This window comes from Mya arenaria, chromosome 3, assembly GCF_026914265.1.
Source record: "Mya arenaria isolate MELC-2E11 chromosome 3, ASM2691426v1".
NCBI classification, from domain to species: Eukaryota; Metazoa; Mollusca; class Bivalvia; order Myida; family Myidae; genus Mya; species Mya arenaria.
This window is the reverse complement of record NC_069124.1, coordinates 92,681,322-92,693,070: the sequence shown is the minus strand read 5'-3', so window position 1 is coordinate 92,693,070 and position 11,749 is coordinate 92,681,322. Positions and strand designations below refer to the sequence as shown.

At 35.9% G+C, this 11,749-nt stretch overlaps 1 protein-coding gene across 1 annotated transcript; it reads left to right on the top strand.

Annotated features, from left to right (window-relative positions):
* The first annotated feature begins 3,187 nt into the window (after positions 1-3,187).
* On the top strand, positions 3,188-11,409 carry LOC128226946 (uncharacterized). Its single transcript, XM_052937068.1, has 6 exons — positions 3,188-5,386; positions 6,021-6,147; positions 6,516-6,533; positions 7,101-8,585; positions 9,728-9,811; positions 10,194-11,409. Exons 1-5 carry the CDS (start codon positions 5,199-5,201, stop codon positions 9,767-9,769), a joined length of 1,860 nt encoding a protein of 619 aa, XP_052793028.1. The 5' UTR covers positions 3,188-5,198; the 3' UTR covers positions 9,770-9,811; positions 10,194-11,409.
* Positions 11,410-11,749: the final 340 nt, after the last annotated feature.

Genomic DNA, 11,749 nt, shown 5'->3' with positions numbered 1-11,749 from the left:
TATGTCCTTATATGCAGCACTCCATTGTGAATTAACACTAAGTGTGACCTTGACCTTTGAGGTAGGGACACGGGTCTTGCACTATAACTTGACCTTACCCATATTTGTTTTCAGAAAAGTCGATTCCCACGTTGCACAATAAGTGGCAGTAAGCAAGGCATGTCGGCAGTGTGGAATTGGAAATCCGTGACTCCTAGTTCCATCGAAGCAAACCAGGTTGAGTATGATATACAAGACTGGGTGTGTCTGTTGCCCTATAAACTCTCAACTGATAGAACTGTTCCTGAAGAAGTTAAAGATAACATTGTGAAACTCGTGAAGCCACTTCAATCCTTGTACTTCAACAGTACTTCACAATCATGGCATTACAAGGAAAATTGTAAGTGTTGTCTTGCGTCGTCGTTAGAAAAATTTGTTACTAATTCCGTTACCAAATTTAAAAAAAAAAGTTAATTTGTGAAATATTTATTTGAGTGTGAATAAAACTAACTATATATTCTCCGTCTACTGCCTAATATACAGCACCAACATGACCAAATTAAACATCTGTTGATTCTTTGTTCTTTCTATTCTTTTCAGGTAAATTAACCGCAGCCGAACAAACTATTACACAAGGCTTTGTCTCGGATATGTCCAACTCCCGTGGCAGAGGAATGGTGGAGAGGATCATTTCAGGTCTATTCAGCTCAGAAAGCTCAATGAAAGTGGTGAATATTGGTGGTAACTCTACTTCCAAAGAGCCAGGAGTTAGGGATACATTTAAAATTACATTTGAGGAAAGTGAGACCGACTCTTCGGCATCAGATTCTCCTACCAAGTTGCCACCAGAATCTTCGCCGATAAAAATTTCACCTCGCATTTCTATTCAGAGACAATTAGATGAAATCAGTTGTCCTGAATCAAAATCCTTCAAGTTCGTACCAGACATTGTTCTCGAAAGCACAAGCAAAGAACACTTGGTAGTTGAAGTCAAGAAAGGGAGGGTATTTCATCAGGAATATGTATCTCAACTGAGATATATGCTCATGCCCGCAGCACTCCATCAAGAAACAGCTGTGGGTGTCTTGATTTGCGCGAAACGGGCAGTTCTAGAGAAATGCATCGCTACTAATGGCGAGGTGAATTTTCAGAGAAGTGTCTACGAGTTCGGGAAAGATTCTCTTGTGGCCGGCATGGAAAACCTCTTGAAAGATATCTATTGTAATTTTGTTCAGTGAATGTGAAGAATGCCAATTAACCCACAACATACTTCCTCTTGACAGATATCTATTTCCCTGTTCAATAAGGAGTGTGCATAAGGCTCAGGAATTCCCTATGCCCCTCTTACAAATATAGATACATACATAGTATTTTGTATACCCGTAGACTATAGTATTTTGTATACCCGTAGACTATACTACAACAATTGAGTTAATTTTTCCATAATAGCACCATATATTATGTATTGTTATTGCTTTACCCTTGGGAAGAAAATGGCGAACTTCAAAGCCAACGAAGCGATTTTAGCCAAGACAATTTCACAACCTACCTTCTGGCCCCAGGGCCCATTTCTGGTCTATAGACCACTTGGGGGACTGGCTACTTGGAGACTAAAAACTAGGTCAGTGCGACCCCATTTCTGGACTTAGTGGGTCAGTGTAGAAAGCAGAAAGGGGACATGTATGTGGTGCAGATAATATACAATAGCAACAGTCTTTAAACTTACACAAAAGAGTTATAATAAATTTCTATAAATTTCTATGTACTTATTGGTAAAATGTGCATAAGCAAGTATCATCCCAACCTACTGATTCTACTTGAGAAAGAGGCTGAAATTGGTAGGGATTCCCATCGATCAGAATAGAATGTTACTTGGAAGATAGATGGACAAATCTACATTACTACCATAGGTTGTCATCATAATGATGGCTACCCTATGGAGACCCCGCATTGAAATACATGGTAAAAGAGATTTCAGAAATTTATTATAACTCTTTTGTGTAAGTTTAAAGACTGTTGCTATTGTATAGTATTCCAAATAAATACCTGGGTGAGATGTAACTATTGTAATTGTATTTTCATGTTCCATGTTTTGTAGTGAATAAAGCTTATTGTCTATTTTAAAACAAACAGAGTCAGTTGTTTGTTTAAACACTCTGCCCCGCAGAGCCATATTATCAGAAACAAACAGAGTCAGTCGTTTGTTTGAATGGAGTCAGTCATTCAGTAAAGGTTTGCAACTAGGACCATGGCATATTCTCAATCAATCTCATGGCATATACTCTAGTAGTCTCATGGCACATACACAATCAGTCTCATGGCATATACTCAATCAGTCTCATGGCATATACTCTAGTAGTCTCATGGCATATACTCAACCAGTCTCATGGCATATACTCAATCAGTCTCATGGCATATTCTCAATCAGTCTCATGGCACATACATAAGTATGGCAAATGCTATCATCTAGCTTTATGGTCTACATTTGAGTAACTTTGTTATGAATCTTTAGTGACTTTGATGAAGGTTTATTTTAGTTGAGTATGTATGTTTGTCTGAATAACTGTTTGGGTGAATGATGTCCTTTGCCTGGCCAGCTGGGACTGGTATACATCAGTGTATGACTGTTTTGTGTAGTTTAAATTAGATTAAACCCTTACTTAGTCACTGTTGATTACTGACAAAACTTTTCTGCTCGTGTTAAAATTGACATTTCAATTTTAGTTTTTTGGCGGGGATGTTGTGAATATAGGGTTTAACGAGCAGGCAGGTTTTGTCAGTTGAAGGGAGTTAACTTTCTATTGTACTTCAAGCTGTAATTGATACGTTTAATGTTAGGTTGTTTCCCTTTGATGGTGCGCATGCGTGGAGAGGGACATGTGGAGGAAAATAAATGAGATTGTGAACACAATGCCGAGTTATGAATTAGACTTTATTCCCCTAAGAAGTGCTGATAAAACCATAAATACAACATAATGTCGGGCAAGTTATGTTTTTTAACCAGTTTAAAATCTACAATGTGTCTGATTTTGTTTAAGCTTATTGATAATTTCAGCAAATCTAATTTAAAATTCATTGTTCTAATTATATTTTTAAAAACAATGTGAAGCTAATTATTATAAGATAAACAAATAGATCTGTCATTGTAGTATTTCAAATATATGGCATTTTGGTATGCAATAAAATATTTTTATTCTCTATAGATTATGTCTGGATGTGGAGCAAGCAACTACCTGATGACAGTGTACTCCACAGGGCAGTAACCCAACAGATTGATTATTCAAGAAAGGAATGAAAAAAAGTGTCCAAAGACTAAGAGACCTGAACATTTCAGTATTTGATTTCAGTTGAATATGATGTAATATGATGCACCGAGTTGAGGAAGAGCTTCTTTACATATGCAGCAATCCTCTTCCACACAGGGACATAGGGACCCAATCATTGTCAAGGAAGGCTTGTCATGCAGTACTTAAATAGAGACATCTTATTATGCAAGTTGGACATTCAACTTTTCTAGTGAAAAATCAACTTTACAAAAATACAAGCCTGTATCCAGTTTATTCTCATGAATTATAACACATGATTAATTGAAAACTCGCAACAACTCACATCGCTCTTTTTGATATTGCTCTTTTCTGTGCAAATTGTTATAAAGAAACAATATAAGGACGTGGAAATCAGTGCTTGAAAAGGTCGAACCAATGTTCATGGAAACTGTAGAGGCTTATATATAGAAGCATCACGTCGGCAATGATACATGATCAAACTCATTTGACAGAATATGAATGAAAGCCTAGTCGGTAACACACTTCTTGACAGACTGGTATATAGTATATAGGCGGCTAGGCCTACTTGAAATATTGTGTACTTAACACGCCTGAAGCGCTGGACATCACGGCCAATGGGAAGGTCCCTATTCATCGACAGTTCTCAGTGTAGTGAACCTTTATCTCCAGATGTCTCCTTTGAGCATGTTGTTGCTGCCATTTCTACGAAACTGACATGCTTCATCTACAAGAATCCTTCGATGAACAGTTAAGACTTTCTTCAGTGTTAATCAGTGATTTGATGATTGTGTGATATTATTTTGCAAAGTTACATTGGAAGAATTGTTATTTCATTAGTCTTTGAAAACAACATTTATCTATATAGCATAAAAGTTAAGAAAGCTTAGAGAATGTATAATTATTCATCCATGAGATAGGTGTCATAAACTGTTATTCTGTTTCATTGTTTGATGGTTTTGAATTGTCATGCAATCGTCATTTGCTTATTTTTAACTGTTTTGTTTTGAGTCTTGCCAAACTGTTTAGATTTCTGAGTACAACCAAACTATTTAGAATTTTGAGTACTGCCAAACTGTTAGTTTTTGAGTATTGCCAAACTGTTTAGATCTTTTAGTCTGGCTAATTGTAGATTAATATAGTACTAAGGCCAAAAAAAAAAATAGGTCTGTTTCCGGTCGCCCGACCGACCCTCTTATTTCCGCGCCGACACTATACTTTTTATTGGTGTAAAAGTTAACTGCGCGCATATTTAGTACTTTTCGGTACTTTCTTTCCGTTAATTTTCTTATCTTTGGTCTCATTTCGAATTCGGTAATTTGATAAGCAGTCTATTAAAATGGCGGCACCCATGTCGAGTTCGTCAGTGTTGGGACTGAAATTGAAACGTTGCTCCCACAATAAAACCGATAAAAATATTTTAGTAAGCCTGCCAAACAATAAAAATATTGAAGATGTTTGGCATATCTACCATGATACGAACGTTGGTAAATCGAGCGTGACGATAAAATGCTCTACGGAAATGTCTGGTGCAACAAACTTTGATGTTGAAGGTATAGTGTTTGTATTTTGGCAAACCATATATTTTTCGTTCAAATTTCAAAATAATGGCCATGTTTTTAAGATATCACCTGCAATGAATTACTGTGTCTTATCAACTAAACTTGTATTTGTCTTTTTGTCACTGTCATATTCTGCTATTAATGTTAATTCTGCAAAGCTTGTGAAAATAAGTTTGTTCTGGTACTTCGTTGGAATGAGCTTCGGTAGGAAATTATTCGGCCTGAAAACACTTGTAGAAGGACTTTTATTTAATATAAAATTTAAAATAATTCCCAAATTGTATTAAATTTCCTTGGTACAATTTTTAAAGGAGTTCCACTTTAAAGGAATTAAAAATAAACAAGTTTTTAATGTTGCTTTTATAAAGGTAGTATGACAGTTGGGACCCTAGTACAGAATTTTGGAATAAAAGTGGTTGAGTTTACCTGCATCGACCTGGAAGCTTCCGTGGCTAGTACAAGTCTCGAAACATGTGCAAAGGAGGCTACAGAGAAAGCAGTAGATGCATTCCAGTTATTAATGGCAGGAGGAAGAAGATTCACCTCAAAGAAGGAGTCAAGGTATTTTTTCGTGTGACCAATATTTAGAAATTCTATATAAATTTTATTACATTTTCCTACTATTAAAGATATTTTTGTAAAGAATCATTTAATGGAAGTTTATTTTTCTATGCCCCTCACACAAACACAAACATATAAACAAGCAAACACAAGAAACACCAGAATGAGAAATATACAAATAAACAATGCACAAAAAATTGGTCTGGCGCAGCCGAGTATCCAGTCCAGAGAACCTCAGTGGATTGGATTCTCGACAGCTGCGCCAGACCTTTTTTTCATGCATTATTTTTGTATATTATAAATATATAGATAAATGCTTTTTTTAAAATATTAAACTGTATAAACAATGGTACTACAAACCTCACCTGTTTGACATCTGTCAAAATGAAAAAAAAAAAATTTGTGAAAATAAAACATAAGAGTCTCATTGTACGAAAAAACAGCCGAAATATTTTTGATAAGGCTTTTGTGACAAGCGTAGGCCCAATTAAGCCCTCAAGCAACTGTGTGGTCCGTCATATCTGACATGGTTCACACGGTTGTTTGTAGGCTGATCTGGGCCTATGTTGGTCGCAGACCCTTAAGGTTGGTTTTCTTATGACTGCCAGGCTAAAATATCATTTAATATTTCTAGCCATGGTTTGAAGACTGGATTATCAAGAAAAGACGAACTGTACAACAACTTGATAGATGATTTTAAAACCAAGGGTCTGGATTTTCCAAAAGGAACAGAAGCTGTGGAGGGATCCTACATTGTTCAGGTATTTAGAAATTCAGTACAGTTATATTAAAGCCTCCTCATGCAATATAAAGCAACAGAGTGGTGTCTGTGACAAGCCTTGGCCAAGGATCAGGGCCTGTGCTGTTAATTAAATAAGCTAACCTCGCTTGGTTCTGAGGCCGATTGGTGCAAGCTCTTATCAGAGTTGTGAGTTCAAGCCTCTGACACCATTTTGCTTGAGTAATTACATAGAAATATCTGGAATGTTTTTGTTTTATAATATTAATTTGCTTCATGTAAAGATGTCAGAATATTCAATGTCTTAAAATAAATGATTGTAATGTAGAAACAGGCAGATATGGTTTCATTCACAACTAGTATTATTCAGTATTTTAAATTTTCTTTCAGTGCAAGTCAGTACATTTGGTTTGTATTTGTGTTGTTTTCTTTGGAAAGAAGTGTCTGCTTTAATTATATTAACTATATTAATATAAACTATTTAATCTTGCTTTCTGTGTACTGGTGTGTGGGGTGATGGTTGTACAGTGTATACTCAGTAGTTTAGGCTTTAGCTATTAATCTTCTTTGTATTAGTCTGCTCATATCTTTCTTTTATAGTTCTTCTGTAGATTTCTTTTTCTTACAACAAAGTATCTGACAATGTTCGTCAGAAGGTATTGTTAATCAAAACTCTTGCTTAAATAAATTGCACGTAACAGCTCTTGCTTTAATTCATTAAAACAGAAATTTGATTTAATTTTGATACAGACAAGACTTTAGTATCTATAGATGTTACAGTGGTCTGTGTCAAGACAGCTGTAATACTGAAGTGAAATGCTTTTTTCTGACTTCATATTAACTGTTTTAATTTATAAACTTCAATACCTGAAAGAAAGATGTGTTTCAATTATATTAAACAATTAATAAGTCAGTCCTTGAAGTCTTTAATAGAAGGCATATTTTTTACGATTTTGCTTTTGTTTAAATTTTCAGGTGTTGTGCAATGCGTTATGGTACATCACAAATCACCATACCACAATAAATGATGCTGCTGCAAGATATAAAGATGTATTGCCTGTTCCGCCTGCTTTTGAAAATTATGATGGGTACAATGATGTCAAGCGGAAGAAAATAAAAATGACTCAGATGTCTGCTAGGGAGCTTGAAAGTCATTCCCAGGCTCTATATTCATTGCTCATGAAACCAGTTGTTAGTAGTACTGCGAAATGGCTGGACGGTAAAAAGGAAATTGAACAACTGGCTGAGTGTTTGGGTTCATATAATAAGTATCTTGAGAAAAAAAACTCTGATAGCCTAAACATACAGAATAGAACTGAGCCAGCTAGAACAATAGATAAACATGCTACTTTGGAAACTAGGATGGGAAGTCCGTTTGGTGTGAATGACAAATATGAGCTTCTAAATAAAGCTGTAATATCAGAGGGAGTTAACAGCTATGTTGTTTTTGATGAAACAGTTCATCTTGAGAGGCCTTTTAAAACACCAGATGAAAAGTACAAGTACTTCAAAAAATTGCAACTTTCAGTACCTGTAGACCTGATTAAGTTCTGTCCAGGTGGATCTCTTGAAGCAACTGTTTGTATCAGACAGGTAACGCCAAACAGAAGTGAGCCTCAGATTTTGACAGATGGGGCACGCTTTCTTCAGAATGTAAGACCAGTGTTAGGAGAGATCCATACTAGACTTCAGCGAATGTCTTTTAAGTCGAAGATTGCTAATATTGCCACAATTTCACCAGCAATATCAGACTTCATATATACACATTTAACATTAGATAAGTCTGCTGCTGAAAACCCTGTTACTCGAGAGAGACTTAGACTTATTTTCTCAGGACAGACTGGTTTGGTAAAAGATCTAATAGAACTAAATCCAGGAAGACCAAACAATAAGTTTGACTCATTCTTCAATGTACTATCTGGTATAGTGGAAGAGGTGACATCAGCTGATGATCGTCGACATGGGGAAGCACATATGTCACAGTTCATATCTCTTGACGAAATGATCCAGCAAGCCAAGTCTCAGTGCCCAGAAGGAACTGCAGTCCCTTCTAAGAGTTTGGTTCGTCTGCAGTTCGCGCCAAAAAATCCGTTCACCAAAATTGCAACAACCTTTACGTCAAAACTAAATGTTCAATATAAAATTCAGAAGCGTCAGCTGAGGGTGGCACACCCTGATGAACATTTCTGTAATGCACAGTTTAGATACATGAAAGAATGTGCCATTGAGAACAAAGAAAAAGTGAAACTTCTGTTTTGTGACGATAAAGCCAAAGTACCGTTTGGCAATCCTGGAGCATTGCTATCTACAGGGGTCAGAGGAAAAAAGACTATTGTGCCAGTCACATCAACTCTTAGCGCGCTTGATCATGACATGCAAAGTTCAGGATCTTTGACACCTTCTGTTTACCTGGACTGTCAGATACCAGATTCACCAGTGTCCTCCTTTGTTCGTGGCCAGGTAACTGTGATTGTTAATGATTCTGTTTTCAAGGCATCCTCACCAATGCGCCATGCAGCAGCTATAGTGAAACTTCTGACAATGAATGAACAAGTACCACCTCTTCTGTTTAAATTTACTGATGGTGGGTGTGATCAAAGAAATACACTGGAAAGTGTTAAATGTGCCAGTGTTTGCATATTTAAAGAGCTAAACTTGGACATGATAGTGCTAGGTAGATGTGCACCAAATCACAGCTATGTGAATCCTGCAGAAAGGGTTATGTCAATTCTTAATTTGGGGCTACAAAATGTTGCATTGGAGAGAAAGCCTTGTGAGGATGAAAATATTGAAAAACTATCAAATATAAGAATAGCATTATAGCACAAATGTGAAATTGGTAAATATGAAAAATTGACAAATCTGAGGCACTCTTTTTCGACATCTGTCATACAGACAAACATGTTCAACAATACATGCATTTATATTCTAGAAAATGTATATCTATACATTATAATTAATACACATTATACATTTCTTAATAAATGAATGGACTTGTATTTACATTTTATGCTTTAGTACCTTTTAAAATTGTCTCATACGCAGTTAATATGGTTGTTTTTGAATAAAAGTCAGCCGCCTTCTATTCTAGATCACTTCCCCCCCCCCCCCAAAAAAAAAAAAATTAAAAAAAATGCCTACCTACCTACCCTCTTTTTTTGGGGAAGGAGACCGGAAACGAACCTATTTTTTGGGGGGCCTAAGTTAAAATTGGACAGTAGCAAGGATAAATTAGGTGAGATAAGTGATAAAGCTGTTGAATCACATAAGTCAAATATACCATAAATAAAGCAATAAGCACTTGGCAGCTAAGTAATTAAATATAATATAAATAAAACAAGACTAGAAAAAAAAAAATATGGATGAAACTTTGCTCAGTAGATTGACGAGATTGACAGTCATTTTTTCTTTGAAATCTTCAAAATCGTCTCTTCTTGTTATGTGGCTGCTTATTTTGATTCAATTCTCAATTTGCAGTTTGGTAATTAAATATATGCATATATTGATCTTTTATTTGTTATTTTTGTCGCACTGATTTGTTAACCAACTCGCCGTTAGTTTTTGGAAAATATTGGCAGTACAAATAAAAAAATATTTTTCAGGTTGGAAGATGGATGTCAAAGTCTCAGACAAAAGCTTCTTGAGTTAAGAAAAGATCACTTCAACAAAAACAAGCACGAGAAGAAGTAAAAAGCTATACATAGCTTATGTTTCAAATATTATATATAGAATCCGACAATAAACAAATATTGACTTGACTTGACTTGAGAAAAAACAAGCTTTTAATGCAGATAAAATGGCATAAATGTATTAATGTGCTTTTAACGCAGAAAAAAATGCGCTTTTAACAATAGGCTTAAGACATAATGCCCATAATGCTGCTTTAATGCAGATCAATGTGCATTTAACACACTTCTTCGAGAAGGGTTGTTGGCAAAGAATCTTTTTTGTGGCTGCCTGGTAATTCAATATGACTGACAACTTAGTTTACTCTATAAGTGCTCTGTTCAAGCTGGCATAACAAACCCAGATAATAAAGATTACAAATGAGTATGTTTGCTTTTTCAGGTCAATCAATAATTTTTTGACAATATCTGCTTCTACTGAGAGGGAAATGATGTTCTTGACACTGATGAAGTGCGAGATTTAAAGGAACGGCATTGTTTGTCCGATATGTGCAACATGCAGGGAAACAAAACCTATCAAGACAAGAAGAGCAAAGAAAACAGAAAAGAGCACAAAAAATGACAGTTCATATCATAAAAATGAGATGTTTTGAAGTCTTAATAGAGCCAATGAATACTGATGTGTTTAAAGGTATAACAATTAATTACAGTCATGTAAGTGACATTGCTAAATTGTTGTATAGAATATCTCAATGTTTGTCTAGTTCTAAAAGTGACATCAGTTGTTATGTTTTGATGATTCTGGGAGCAATAATCAGCTGTTAAGCAGCTTTAAGGTATCATTTTTTCTAGTCCATATATAAGTTAATATATTGTTGCGATCACATGATCATAACATGACCCTCGAAGGTGAGCTTCTGATTGGCCATTGGAAAAACTTTGTATGGACACCCAGAGGACCAGCAGAGAAAGGCATTCCAGAACCAGAGCCCGAATTTCCAAGATCTAGAAAGAAACCAATCCAGATCCAGCCATCATAATAGAGTCTACCAGTTACGTCTGCTAATCAAGGGCAGTCCCCCTCACGTGGATGTTAAGTTGGGGCTTGTGCCTTAGAAGAGGCACCTGGGAGATTGTCATCTTCAGCGATTAACTCTGATCTCTCAATGGTCCCTATAAAAGAGGAGTCCTTATTCCTTATTCAGTCAAGCACCGCAGGATGGCCTTTTGCTTCAAATGATTGTAGGCTCTTGTGGGCCCTCGGGTATCTTTGAGAGTATTGAGGATCCTTTGATTGCTGGGTATTCAGGATCATATAAATGATAGACACCCGGAGGACCCGCAGAGAAAGGCATTCCAGAACCAGAACCTGATCTATGAAGGTTTAGAGAGAAACGAATTTGAACCCAGCCGTCATGGATGGTTAGTTTGGATCTCAGGGTCTTCCTGTAGTTAGGGTAAAATTCAATCATATTTACAGCAGATCTGATGCAGCAAGGTTGTCAAATATGTCATAAAGCACTTTTTGTTGATGACCATGTGTTATTAAAGACAAATATATGTATGGAACAAAACAGAGTACAGTGATAGTTTTATGTTATTTGCATTTTATGACTTCTTTTCTTCAGGTCTGACTTAGACACACAAGACTGTGCTTCTATTAATAAACTTATATGGTGAAAATAAGGAAAAGTTTTCTTCGTCCTGTTGGTAATTTTTCCCCGAAATTAAATGAGCATTTTACCTGTTCCCGAATGGTATATTACGTACATTTCATACCTGTACGGAAAATGACAGAAATATTTCTGGGAAAATACAAAGAAGATGATCCAACATGTCTGACAGTGAAAATTACACAATTAACGGGGATGGATCGATTGCTTTGTTGGATATTTGCTCGTATGACACTGAAAATAACATTGTTCCATATCAGTCTGAACCATTCAAACAGGGATAATTTAATTGACCACAACAAAATTTTACTAGATCTTTATGAAA

Bases quoted from the DNA above. Each gene is read 5' to 3' on its own strand.
- LOC128226946 (XM_052937068.1), top strand. From the start codon at position 5,199: ATGACAGTTGGGACCCTAGTACAGAATTTTGGAATAAAAGTGGTTGAG. The intron at 5,387-6,020 runs GTATTTTTTCGT...TAATATTTCTAG, and splicing joins ACCTCAAAGAAGGAGTCAAG to CCATGGTTTGAAGACTGGAT. The intron at 8,586-9,727 runs GTAACTGTGATT...AATATTTTTCAG, and splicing joins CCTCCTTTGTTCGTGGCCAG to GTTGGAAGATGGATGTCAAA.